General features: G+C 39.4%; 1 protein-coding gene across 3 annotated transcripts in view; it reads right to left on the minus strand.

Annotated features, from left to right (window-relative positions):
- Nucleotides 1–14,916, minus strand: part of LOC117409042 (attractin-like) — a 184,420-nt gene that overhangs the window by 52,088 nt on the left and 117,416 nt on the right. For all 3 annotated transcript variants that reach the window (XM_034014569.3, XM_059003785.1, XM_059003790.1), the window contains exon 26: nucleotides 4,849–4,927. In XM_034014569.3, the coding sequence (XP_033870460.3) occupies nucleotides 4,849–4,927 (79 nt within the window). The remainder of the gene's footprint in view (nucleotides 1–4,848; nucleotides 4,928–14,916) is intronic.

A 14,916-nucleotide genomic window follows, 5' to 3' on the forward strand; every position in this document is an offset into this window, starting at 1 on the left:
TGGTTGTTAACCTGCTAGTTACAAAAAAATTAATTCATGATTCTTGTTACAACAGGGGTAAGACATCATTGAAATGATGTTTAAAAATGTAGTTTCATTAATATGCAATTCAGTTTTACTATGACTCGTTTGAAATTCCATATCCATTAAATCTTACACTTCTATACAGAGGCTGTATAAATGGGATTGTTTTATGGATTAACATATTTTACAGCAAAATCATTTGATAAAAACAATAAATTTATATTTCTATACAAACATGCCCCACACGTTTCACATCTCAAACTAAATTTGCACTATATAAACCCTTATCTGTATGCCAAGTTTCATGAAAGAAAAAAATAATAATTTTGTCCCCATATGCCTGATCTTCCTCAACCCAGTTTATGCTGTGCCCACACAATAAATTAGCTTCCTGTGCAGCAGTAACACCATTCCTTACACTCTCAGTCTTTATGTGGTGTACAATGGGGGTAACAAAGGCACACTACAGACAGATGCACTGCACAAACAGCAGGTCTAACCTCCACGTAGTTGAAGTCAGAACTACAGAGTCATATTCAGATATAAACCAATAATTTAGGAAAAAGCAGCATTGAACAGTCTGATACAAAATAAGAGACAGACTGAATTTTTTGTTGAAGTGTACAGAATGAAGAGAACACCAGAAAGCTGAATACCCCTCCTCCATCCTCCCCCTGCACACACACACTGACAGACACACACTCGTTTCAGAAGGCACAGCACAAATCTCTCTGAAATGTCTTAAGTTTGCCGCTGGCAGCATGTGGTATTTGACAGCCCACAGACCAGCCCACTTAACCTTGTCTTCCCAGCCGTTCGGGGAAGCCGAGGGGTTAATAGCTCTCGCTCGCTCCACTCTCATCCCGACTCGGAAAACGACATTAAACTCTGTGTTGGGATCACTGGCTTGTTTTAGGAGATGAGAAAATGTTTTTCATGTTTATTTGTGAAACTGCCTGCTTGCTAAAGCCCTGTCATTTAGTCTGAAATATGTATTTTTTTTTATAACTCGTCCTGCCTCCAGTTACTACAGTTTTATCAATATTTTGCATTGAGTTCAAGAGCTATTTCTGCAAGCAGACCACCAACGTCCAATTATTTTTAAAACAAAAGAACACTCACTGCACCCATTTCCTATTTTCCTTTCTTCTAAAAGGCTAACGTACACCTACCAAAGCACTGAAATTATGGGAACAATTCATGTTAATGGGATGCGCTTAGTCCAGAACTGATGGCATTAAGACCAAGCATTTTTCAGTGGGATGCTCCCTCTGGACCAGGTGTTTTTTGGCTGTAGTTGACTCTCTTCCTATACAAATTCACTAAAAAAAATCAATTTTTTACAGTAGCATCTTGGAAATGGTGTCCTTTTCTCAGAACACTCTGGGGAACATTATAAAGTACTTCAGACACCATACAAACTTCTCTGTTTTCAACACACTATTTCTTTAATTACAGATTTAATTTATTATGTATTCTGCTTAGATACATAGGAGGCTGTGTGGTCCAGTGATTAAAGAAAAGGGCTTGTAACCAGGAGGTCCCCGGTTCAAATCCCACCTAAGCCACTGACTCAATGTGTGACCCTGAGCAAGTCACTTAACCTCCTTGTGCTCCGTCTTTCGGGTGAGACGTAATTGTAAGTGACTCTGCAGCTGATGCATAGTTCACACACCCTAGTCTCTGTAAGTCGCCTTGGATAAAGGCGTCTGCTAAATAAACAAATAATAATAATAATAATAATAATAATAATAATACATGTATAAAAACGTATTATTCTATTACTGAGGGACCTTACAATACTTCCTGAAAGTTTTGTTGAAAAATATTGATGTTTGGGTAAATTACAAGACATTGTTTCACCTTAGTGATTGCAATGACATAATACACGTTTATTCTCAGGGTCTTTATATAAGCAATAATGGAAACTACTCTCGATTATTTTCTCAAAATAAAAATTTATAAATAAAATAAGTTATTCATTCCATTATCATCACTAATAAGGAAAAAAAGAAATGTACCTGATATATTTAGTTCATGAAATAGTATCTTCTTATATCTACTCGTTTCTTGATATTTATAAATGTTATAAAAACACACATATATACACGAGACAGAATAAATGTTCGAATACAATTATAAGTCAAATACATCAAATATACAGTGCTTCCCTTTTTTATTAGCTCTAAACAAGTTCTGATGATGTTTTGTTTCTGCTTTTGTCTCTGCAGACAGCTGTAAACTGTCTCCGCCCTTTAGGACATTAAATGTCCCTCTCAGTGATGTCACACAAAATAAAAGCCAATCAGGAAGTGAAAGTCAGTCCCTCTCCTATCCAATGATATGTGTTTCAAGCCTGTACTGCAAAGTACGGTGGCCCTGTAAGGGCCAGTAATCAAAACAAAGTGCTTTTCTTATCGTGTCGGTATCGTGTCAAAGCTGGTGGTGACTCAAACTACTACTAAGCTCTGAATCTACCCACTTACCCTGTAGACCGTGATTGAAGCCCCTAAGGATATGTAATGGGTTTTGCAGTTTGTTTCTATAAAGTATACTTTTATTCTCCATTCCAAAAATGCAATTCAAACATGTTTTTGAGCAACTACTTTTTTTTCTATTTTTTTTGTCTGCAATCACTGGTTTAAATATTCCTTCATTGTTTTGTTTTTTACAAAAAATAAAACAATGACCAAAGTCAAGGCTACATTTTTTTGGGTCTGTTTTTGAGATTGAGAAACTTGTGTTGTAATGAAGGGGCACACTGGTCTTTCTTTCTTTATTCATTTATAACACCGTGTAACAATTTTTATTTATTTTTTGGTTCCTGGGTAGTAAGTGTTATTTCCTAATTGCTTATGCCTCAAAAGTATAGAAAATGGCTATTATTCCCCACAAACTTTGCTTTTGTGACCAGGACAGTGATATTTTGAAATGTACCTATTTTCCAGAACATTCCAGATAGATTCAGTGCTGAGTAAACTTGGAGTAACTTCTAGAACTTTCTAGAACTTTCCAGTAACATACATAGTAGTATAAATACAGGGGCCTTAAGCCCACCAGTTCAGTTTAGTTCCAGCTGCCTAAGTGGATACATATCTGCATTTTTCTGAGATGGCATCAAGGTCATAGGAGACTTCAAAATGGTGGCATTCCTGATGGGTCTCCAAGGCGGTTTTACCAAGTTTCCCTGCTATCTTTGCCTTTGGGACAGCAGGGACACCAAGGCGCACTACCACAGGCGGGACTGGCCACAGCGGACCAAGTTCTCTGTGGGGAGGAACAACGTCAAGTGGGAGCCACTGGTGGACCCCCGGAAGGTGCTGATGCCACCACTGTACATCAAATTGGGCCTTATGAAACAATTTGTCAGAGCTCTAGATAAGGAGTCGGCAGCCTTCAAGTAGCTTCAAGACTTCTTCCCTAAGCTGTCTGAGGCAAAGGTCAAAGCTGGTGTCTTCGTCGGACCACAGATAAAGAAGATCCTGGAGTGCAATGAATTCCCCAAGAAGCTCACTAGTAAGGAGAAAGCGGCTTGAAACAGCTTTGTCGCAGTGGTTCGGGGCTTCCTGGGCAATCACGGCCGAAAACTATGTGGAGCTGGTTGAGACTCTGGTGAAGAACTACGGCACAATGGTCTGTAGGATGTCCCTCAAAGTCCATATCCTTGATGCTCATCTTGATAAATTCAAGGAGAACATGGGAGCGTACTCGGAGGAGCAAGGCGAGCGCTTCCACCAGGATATACTGGTCTTTGAACGCCGCTACCAAGGACAGTATAACGAGAACATGATGGGAGACTACATTTGGGGGCTGATTCGTGAAAGTGATTTACAGTATAATCGTAAATCTCGAAAAACTACTCACTTCTAAATCTTTTGTAGTCATTTTTGTATTACTTTAGTATAAATACATGTTAATTTGGATTCATATGTTGTTTTTTTCGGACTTTATGTGAACGAAAAGACACAAATTCGCCCGTTTTCTCATTGAAAATAGGTAAATTTCAAAATATCACTGTCCTGGCCACAAAAGCAAAGTTTGTGGGGAATAATAGCCATTGTCTATACTTTTGAGGCATAAGCAATTAGGAAATAACACTTACTACCCAGGAACAAAAATTGTGTTACATAGTGTAATAAATCAAGCCAGTTTAACTTACTGCATTATTGAAAAAACTCCAGGCTTACATCTCTGAAGATATCAGAACTAATTCATAAGGGAGGGGGAAACAATACAGAAACCTCATCAACTTACAGCCTGCAAAATCAGTGCAGAGAACAACAAGCAGGGATTGTACTAGGCATCTTTAAAGAGCCAGAAACATTTACAAAGTGAGCTAAACAAAAGCAGACTTTTAACAAAGTAAATGCAAAACAGATTATAGTATCTCATACAAACGCTAGAAATTACAGCATGAGCAACGTGTGCCTGTGGATCTTTAAGGGATAATTTAATTACATTATATAAAATATTCTATATCTAAATTATCCATGTATTTAATATCATGCATGTTCTGTATGATACTCTATTGCTCCTTAGATCATTATTTGCTTATTACCTATTTCAACACAAATTACTTCTGAAAAGACTTACATTTTTTCTTTTAAAACGTTGCTTTACTGCGCACTGCATACTGCATATAAAAGACAGTTATTGGTGGGGGAGCATATTAGTGTTGCACTGTTCACTGAAGCCATCACTGATATATTGGGCACTGGCGCCTGTGCAACACTGGTATGATTCCGACACATCCTCAGGCTTGCAGTCATTTTGAAGCTGTATTAAAAGAGTTTAATGAAGAACACTAGCCTGGTCGAGTCTCACCTCTCTCCTCCGCGACGCCCAGCAGCTCTGTTTGATCTTCCACACGACTGCCGCCACCAACAGCAGGGACAGGAAACAGCTGGAAGAGACGTCCAATCAGAAACAGGAACAACGGCATTGCAACCAGTAATACACTCCCCACAATTCTGCTCCAGCTTTCCACTGATCGGTTTAACCAAATCCCTTTTCCGGGAGCAAATCTGCACAAACAACGCCTTCAGCTGGTAACGATTTCACACTACAGCTATGGTCAAAAGTTTTGCACCACCCTATAGAATTAACTATTTTTTAAAGTCAAATGAAACCTGCTGAATAATGTTATGTTAACTTTTGCGATATCATTTTGTAGTTTCTTTGATTCCATTATGTTAAATAAAATAATATTTATATTATTATATATATATACACACACACACACACAGTGTGTGTATATATATATATATATATATATATATATATATATATATATATATATATATATATATATATATATAGGTTTTAAAAAATGTACACAAAAAGTTTATAAGATTAAAAAAATATTTTACTTTCAGGACATTTCGGGCAAAAGCCCTTCTTCATCTGTTTGAAAAGAAACTTGTTGTTATTCAAGAATTGTAATTATACAAAAATTCTGTGGATGGTGTCATGATTATTAGAATAGAATGGTCATTCTCAGAGGTTCCAAAGTTCCCAGTTCGAAGATAAACTCTTGTTCCTTTTGTTTCCGAGCAACATTTGTTCCATAGCACTGATTGATCACACAGACTGTGATGTCTCCAGCAGTGTGATCATCACTGTTGAAGTGACAAGCTACTGGAAATGCAGTGGTGTTAATGAGAATGCTTCTTAAGTGTTCTACAAACCGGTCTGCTAAAGGCCTTTTACTTTCCCCAATATACAATTAGTTGCATTTCTTGCAGATAATGCAGCACACTACTTTAGAGGTACACGTAAAATGTTTATGAATGTTGAATGAAGATTTAATGCCTCTAATCTCTGTTTCAGAATGAATGTATTTACAGGTATTACATCATGGTCTATTACTATCACATCCGACTGATCCATCTGTGTAATCGTTTTCAGCTTGCAGTGGCTAAAGCACAAGAAATTCCAAGAAGAAATATCCTGCGCATCAGCAGAATGACGCCATTGCATGAAAATGATTTGCATGCTCAGAGGCTGTTCAGGGGTAACATGTTGACAGCTGAGAGACGAAATCGCCATCTTCTGCTGCCAGAGAACATCTGAGGTGGCGGCAGAGAGTGGTGGAGTGTTTTATTGACCGACGAATGCCGTTTTGCCCTTGACAGACCTGACGGAAGACAACGTGTGTGGAGACATCATGGTGAGCGTTATGCTCACTGTTGCATTGATTAAGCCAACTGCTGGAAGTGTGATGTGTGGAGGAATCTCCTTTAACACAAGAACGCCTTTGGTCAAGATTGAGGGCAACCTTACTACTCAACGATACATCGATGATGTCCTTGAAGCAACAGTTTTTCCGTTCCTGCAAGCCAATCCTAAGTGTTGATTTTCCAGCAGGACAATGAAAGACCACACAGCGCTAGTATTGCAATTGCACAACTTCAAGAAAACAATGTGGAGGTCTTGCCTTTTTGTCCAACAGAAAATCTGTGGGACCAAATCAACACTGCCATCCACAGGAGACAACCGCGACCAGCCAAACTTCGCCAGCTGGCTGCAGCTGCGCAGGAAGAATGGTGGATCATCCAACAGCCGTCTATCCAGAGGCTGATCAGGTCAATGCACCAGTGCTGCCAAAATTGTGTTAATGCTCAGGGAGGTCATACCCAATACTAACTTTGCAATGTTTTCATTTTGACAGTGTGTCACATTTCATACTGAAAACTTTGATCTGTATTTGTGTTCACATTTTCTGTGACTTTGTTTGATATCTATGTTTAAAATATTTGATTAAATCCATGTGACAGAGAAAGAATGAATCTTTGTTATAGATCTCACTCCCGACCTGAGAGGGCACTGTGTAAGGGAACAGAGTGCCCCGGACTGGATGGTCTGACAATTCATTCCAGGGAAAGGTGGAAGTAGGCCATCTAGAAAATGGGGCAGTGCCACGGTATACCAAGTCATCGCCCCAGAAGGAAAGCGATGTGGCAACCGTGGACTGGAGGAGAAACGGTTGCACTCGCTAACCAAAGGGGAGTGACTGATGGTACAAAAGGGGACATGGCTAAGCAATCTCTTCCTTTCTTAGGAGCGAGCAAACCCATGAAGGAGAGTAAAAAAGTAACTGTGAGCGTTCAGTGTTTGTTTATTTTGTGGTTTCTAATTGTACTCATTAGTTCTTATTATGCTAACACGTACCAGGAGTTGTTGCTTAAGGCCAGCACCAACCCGGACAACACTTCACCACTGTGCACTAATAAATTGTATTTCACCACTTGCATGTTAGCACTCACTCCAGATTTGTGATTGTGCGTTTGTCTTTGTGTGTATTATACTGTGTTTATTATTCTGGGACTGTAACCCGTTGTTTGGAACAGTGAAATACACATTGCTGTGTATTGCCTGGGATTATTCTTTGCAGTTGCCAGACTGGGAATCAAAAAATAAACGTCTGTTTGGATCATGAACTTTCTTGTCTGTCTTCTGTTTCATAATCACATCACCTCTACACCTGCGCACTATTATATATATATATATATATATATATATATTATATATATATATATAAACACAGTGCTACCTCGCTATAAGGCTCTTGATTATAACACGCCTTGGATATAATGCTCCTACAGCATGTCCCCCAATTCCCTATACTAGTGATTCATGCAATATTTCTACAGTAAATACAGTACCAGTGTTGTTCAAACTGTAAACAACTTCTCAGTCTAACTTCCGTTTCTATCTCTCCATTTTGATACAGTATCTGAACGGAAGAAAAGCTGAGCTGGCATTTTATAACACAGACATCTTATTCAGCATTCGTTTTATAACTAAATAAATATTAGGCCTGCTATGTGGTTATCTTTCCTAATGTATTTACTTTTTTGCTGAAAGAGGAGCTGCGGCTTTCTCCAGGAGACGAGATGCTTCAGCCCATCTCCGGCAGCCGAACCTGGGGCCCATTCCCTCTTCCCCTCTCCAAGTGGTTTGCTTGTGTGTCGCTTCGAAGTGGACTCTTGACTCTTATAAATTTATTTAACAAGCTTTACCGATTAAAATCTAAAAAGTAGCAAGCCTAATAATAACCAACCGTTCCCTTTCAAGTATGTAACCATTACCTAATAGGATAGAATACCCAAGCAGGTCGCAAATGAAGGACTTGCAGCACCGGCAAATATGCTAAGGGAAGATAAACTGCCTTTAACACATTCTGGCCGAGGACCGATTAGGATCCATGGCATATAGTCCACAGCAAGGGTTCTGCCCGCCCCCCATAGAAATTATATACACACACACATATATATATATATATATATATATATATATATATATATTGGGGATGGAAATAAGACTGCTATTGTATAGCAGTTTCACCCATTCCAGGTTTTACAACAAACTCGATTAGCCCCAGTGTGAACAAGTTCAGGTTTGTATTAAACTTATACTACTAAAACCAAGAATGTATCAAACTGCTATGTATCGCCGGAGGTAGGGCTTTTTCTTGTAGAGCTCCTAAATTATGGAATGCTCTGCCTTTGTTTCTCAGGGAAGCTGGGACCGTTACAGTTTTCAAATCAAGACTAAAAACACACTTTTATAAAATGGCTTTCTTAGTGGGTTTTAATGTAACTTTAAAATTGCTGCTTTTGTATTATTATGTGTATACTGTTATTTAAAAATGGTCTGACTGTGGCAGTTGTATGTGTGACATGCTATACAAATGTACTGTGGTTTGTTCTTTTTTTCTGCAATGTACTGTACAGCGCTTTACAATACTTTCATATAAAAAGCACTATATAAAAGCAATAAATAAATGAATAAATATCAAAATCATTGTCACGCAGCCAATCAATGCACTGAGAAACTATGTCTTCTGACATAAAGCGATCCTTCGTTTGACAGTGTCATTTGACATTGGTATTTTTGCCAGTTTCTTGGCCTTCTGCTCTCCAAACATTTCCTTTACAATTTCAATTGCACACAGCATTATCAACTCCTCAGCAATCGTAAGTGTTTTTTTGCTTCAGCAATTTTCTGCATCACTATGTATGATGACACTACAAGCTTTTTATCCACGGTAGTTGTGGAGTACTTGTAAAAGTCGCTGTCAAACTGGACCAAACCGGGTCACTGGTACCGATTCTGGAATGAACCAGATGACTGGTACCAACCTTGGTACCAATAAAAGGCAACTGGTATCTACTTTGGTACCGACCAGGTTACTGGTACAGGCTTGGGTATCAACAAGGTGAGTGGTACAGAATCTGGTACCGACTAGGGCACTGGTATAAGCTCTGGTACTGACCGGGTCACTGGTACAGGCTCTGGTACTGACTGGTATAGGCTCTGGTACCGACAAGGTTACAGGCTCTGGTACCGGCAGAGCGAGTCACTGGTACCTGGTTTGTACTAGGACAAGTGGTGTGCAGAAAAAGCCAATGGCAAACTGCAAGCATGCACTGTAAAACAGACAGGGGCTGCAGATGCCTGCTAACTAGAACAAATCTAGTAGCCTTCGTTATCAGTGCAGCAAAGCAAAGCAAACACAGCAACAGCATAGAGACACTCAGAATATTCTCCGGTCGAAAAGGCTCCTGCCAATTTGATGGCGCAGTGTAGCTAAAAAGCCTTTAACACTGGCGGTGTCTCTGTTGCATGAAAAACTGACTAGAAGAAAACAGACGGCTAGCACAGTATACCGTGTGTGCATAGAAGTGGACTCTAGTACAGGGAGACAGCCTATGCACGCACTGGGTTTCTGAAAGAAACAGAAAACAATTAGAAACTTTCTGACAGACAGACAGACAGACTGACAGGCAGACCGACAGATAGAAAGGGCGCTAGCAATGACTTTAATATCGACTCATGAAAAGCCGAGCAGCAAGGGAGAGAGAGTGAACTTAGCTACAACAAGGTACTGAATCCCGGGGAGAGCCACCGGCTTCGCGTAGGGCACACTGCCGCAGAGGGGATTTCATCACAATCTATTTATTATACGCTTAAAAAGTGAATTTACTTCAAAATATGAAACAAGAGAGAGAAAAAAGTTAATTCAAAATCAACTTCTCTGTAGTTATGACAAAGTCAGAGCTCACTCCTTCCTCAGGTAAAGGCTGAAAGAAAGAAAATGACGCTGGGCCTTATGCATCACTCGTATTTATCTTCCGGGGGCAGACACAACGTCTGAGGCATACAGGGATCTTAAAGGAGCAGCTTTCTTATAAGTGCTCAGGTAATTCGGGCTATAAGAGATTATATCCCATAGGTAATGGTTACATTTCGTACTCAAAAGGGTACCTGATGCACTCATCACTCAGTGTTTTCACATGCACCTGCTTATTAAGGGAACTAAATCATTTACAATCTCCATAAACTCCTCTCTGCTCTCCTGGTTCTATATGGTATGCAATCATTAGCTCCAATTCCATTCTCAAAACCAAAGGTCTCACTTCATCTTACCAGCACTTCTCGCCTCTAGACCTATATCGAATCAGAAGGCAAAGCGGGATAGTGTGTGGCTATCCTTGGGGTAAACTGCAGATTCTGACGCACATTTTCATAGCATACTTTTCTCTTTATTGTTTGGTTACTGCGTAGTTGCTATTGATCCAAAACAGAACACACTGAAACAGCTCTCACTGTAAAAAATAAAACAGTGGGCCTTGTACTACTTGTGTTTAGCCTTTTTTGTGTCTGTGTATTGCCCTATTATATGTGTTCTTTACCAACATCTATTACTGTTTCAGAACAGCGAATATTTGGCTTGTCAAAATCACCAAGAAAAAGTTTTACAGAATGTCTTTAATGAGGCCAGTATACAATATGAAATAAGCACTGGGAGTGGATGCTACATGAATTTGCCTGTGGCTATCACAGGTTCTGCTGCAGCAACCAGGCGTAACACAAAATTGTTCAAGATCTGTCAAGTTGGATGGGGATCGTTGGTGGACAGCAATCTTCAAGTCTTGCCACAGATTCTAAATCGGATTCAAGTCCGGGCTTTGACTGGGCCACTCTAGGACATTCACTTTCTTGTTTTTAAGCCACTCCAGTGTCGCTTTGGCTGTGTGCTTGGGGTCATTGTCCTGCTGAAAGGTGAATCTCCATCCCAGTCTTAGGTCTTTTGCAGACTGAAGCAGGTTTTCCCTCAAGGATTTGCCTGTATTTAGCTCCATCCATTTTGCCCTCTACCCTGACAAGCTTCCCAGTCCCTGCCGATGAAAACCATCCCCATAGCATGATGCTGCCACCACCATGCTTCACAGTAGGGATGGTGTTACCTGGGTGATGTGCTGTGTTGGGTTTTAGGCCAAATAGTTCAATTTTTGCAAATTCTAAGCAGGATTTTAAATGGGCTTTTTTTAAAAAAGGCTTCCTTCTTGCCACTCTTCCATATAGGCCAGATTTGTGGAGTACCTGAGCTATTGTTGACACATGTACAGTTTCTTCCATCTCAGCCATGGAACGCTGTAGGTCTTTCAGAGTTGTATTTGGCCTCTTGCTGGGTTCTCTGACCAATGCCCTTCTTACCCGGCTGCTCAGTTTCGGAGGACGGCCTGTTCTAAGCAGATTCTGGGTGGTGCCGTATACATTCCACTTCTTAATGATCAACTTCACTGTGCTCCAAGGGATATTTAATGCCTTTGAAATCTTTTTATACCCCTCCCCTGATCTGTGCCTTTCCACAACTTTATCCCTGAGTTGTTTTGAAAGCTCCTTGGTCTTCATGGTAGTATCTTTGCATTGAATGCACTACCCAACTGTGGGACCTTACAGAGACAGGTGTATTTAATCTGAAATCATGTGAACCACTTTTATTGCACACAGATGGACTCCATTTAACTTGTGTGAATTCTGAAGGGAATTGGCTGTACCTGAGCTTATTAAGGAGTGTCATAGCAAAGGGGGTGAATACTTATCTTATGAAGACTTTACAGGTTTTTATTTTTAATTGATTTGTTTTTTCACCCACCCATTTTTTCACACATTGAAAGTGTTGAGTAGGTTGTGTAAATCAAAGGAAAAAAAATCCCATTTAAATGCATCAAGATTTCAGGTTGTAACACAATTGTGAAAAGGTCCAAGGGGGGTGAATACTTACTATAGACACTGTACATACCATAATTGCAATAACCCCCACCTCTTCCTGCTGATTTATGACACAACCAACCCCCCCCCCCCCCCCCCCCGTGCACTTAAAAAAATAACTTGTCTACTTGACTCCGTTTTCTCTTACTCCACCGCCCCGCCGCCCCTCCCTCCCATTTTCTGATTCCTGGTCTCTGTACTGGCGCAGTCAATACATTCAATTACACTTCCAGAACTCTCCTGACCCCCCAAAGGCAAGTTAAAGTAGGCCACGGCATACGAAAAGCAAAGAAACCATGAAACTCTGCTGAAAGTTAGTTGCCTAGAACGGACTGCCTCTCCTGCCAGATGCTGTGGTATAGTCTGTTGCTAAGAGATTTAAGTAGGACAAGTGGTTTTGTACCAGATCATTTCATTTCTAATATTTGTCTAATTTCTCTAACTTGATACACTATTGATTGAGAGGGTAGGTAATTTTCCCAGGTTTCTGACAAATACATTTATTCTGGTTTAGCCTGCCAATTCCAGCCTCCCAGTAGAATATTCATAAACTGTGTATGTACAATAATTGCACATACTATAGCCATTAACCAATGTTGCTTCTATTTTTTTCCCCACTACTGTATTTGAAAAACCACACACAAGTAATAACGGTGGGTCCATGCCAGGTGCACCAAATTACTGATCTAATAGTCAAGGTTACTACATCAAAAGACCATCCATTTCTATCCATATATTTTTGGAATTCAAGCATTAACATTTTAGTGAGGGACATTATTCTTTTGGTATAGACGGTCCCTATGTCATTTTACATCACATGGTCACTACTGCCGAAATAGTGTAAATACAGCATCTGTAAACACGCAATATGCCCTGCAGGTATCCAGTTGAACTCCCCAGGGCTTCTCTAACTGTATAAGGGGCTGCTGTAGCGTGGCAAGATTTTGCCTTTCTAACACACGTGCATGCCAGAGCCAATGCTCCCTGTGAACTGAAAATTACTTATTTAACATGTATTATGCTAAACTCTTGGCCTTTCAAGATACATTTCTTTCTGTAATATTCTGTAATATTAAGCAATATTAAGTAATATTAAGTAATATTAAGTAATAAGTAATATTAAGTAATATTAAGCAAATTACACTGAGTTTATGATTTTGAACTGGAGCACATATGTGTGATTGTCCAAACGTTTTGAGTGCTACAGTGGCTCGCAAGTGACTTTAGGAACGCTCATGTTTTTGTGCTGACTTTGTTGGACATCCTAGATTGCTGTAGCCAGTGTTGTTCCATATCGCCTTTTCTGTTCTGAACAAAAGACAGTTCCAGCAGTACATTCTTCTTTTTTTTTTTTTTAAATGACAGCTACCGGTAATCCACGGATACTTTTACTAATTTGAATGTTGGAAGTGGCGAGTCCCTTCCTGTATCAGTTTGGTATTTGTGGAGTATACCTCCCTTTAACAATCTCCAATTTTTCTGAGAAAGTTTTCTTAAATTGATTTGTAACCAAATCGGCTACGATGTCTCCATTGTCTGATGACTTTTTTTTTTTTAATTTGTAAAAAGCAATTCTAAATATTACTTCGAACTTCTCAATATAATTCTCAATAATGGTCTCTATAATATTAACAATATCACACGAAATTCAGCTATTCTTACACCGCGCACCCTAGCAGATTTATGTCCTGCCTCTGCTCACTAATGACTGGATAGCTGCAATACCAGGGCAGATCTTTGACTTTCCAATTAAAGTCACAACACCTTCAATTGAAACAGAGACTACCTCCCACGGTGTATGTCCCGCCTCTGCTCACTCATGATTGGACACATGCATAACAAGGGGCAGATTTTTGACTCACCCACTGGTTAACCCTACTCAAGACTGTCAACTGTTTATGTTCCGCCTCCGCTCACTTATGATTGGACTACCGTGTAGAAAATGCAGTATTGGTTGATTTTATTTTATATATATTAAAAAAAAATCTGTTATATCAGAGCAGTTAATCGTGGCACTTTTGAGAAAACAAAAATAGTGTCAGTGCCTGGTCTCATTTCCGTTATGAAGCCCTCCTTCAGAAGTGCTAAACATCCTTTTATATAAAGCAATGTGATGATCAATAAAGCAGATTATTCACCTTATCTATAACTTCTACAAGCAACACAGTCAAGGCCTTTCACGTGAGCAAGTGGCCCAGGAAAGCAGAGATGCCAGATCTCTTTAAAATCACGCTACCTCTCACTTCCAGCCAGCAACTATCTTATCTGGCTAAAATAACAGGCAGCTATTAAGATCTACTCTGTTTAATCCCAACTCGCAGTCAGTATCACAATTTATCATTAATGAATACAAGGTTATTATTTGCCCTGTAATACTGCTGCCACAGCAAAGGTTTAGAGGAACCAGTGAGCCATTCTTCTTCCCAGATAAAATAAAAAAACAGTGCTCTGTGTGTCAAAGACTCATTCATGTACTTTCTATATTACCAGATACAAATGCATCCACATATTCATATAATATATAACCATTTATTTTAGTTTGATATATTTTACATTGCAGCAATGTTAACAAACAATAGTTTATAATTATTAATTGTGTTATAAAAGATGCTTAACATTTACATCCATCCATAGGCCAAAAAACAAATCTGATAGACAAACAACAAAGGTCTGACACTGAAAAAGACACTATTGTCGAAAACTGGTGTCCACCAGTATTAATGGTCAGTGTCTTTATAAAGCAATTCATAATCTAATGATAAAAGTCAACTTCGAACAAAAGTCAAGGTTAAACTTTTGAAAATGCAATACTTTGACATGCCCAGGAATTAT

Source organism: Acipenser ruthenus, chromosome 2 (genome assembly GCF_902713425.1).
Source record: "Acipenser ruthenus chromosome 2, fAciRut3.2 maternal haplotype, whole genome shotgun sequence".
Classification (NCBI taxonomy): Eukaryota; Metazoa; Chordata; class Actinopteri; order Acipenseriformes; family Acipenseridae; genus Acipenser; species Acipenser ruthenus.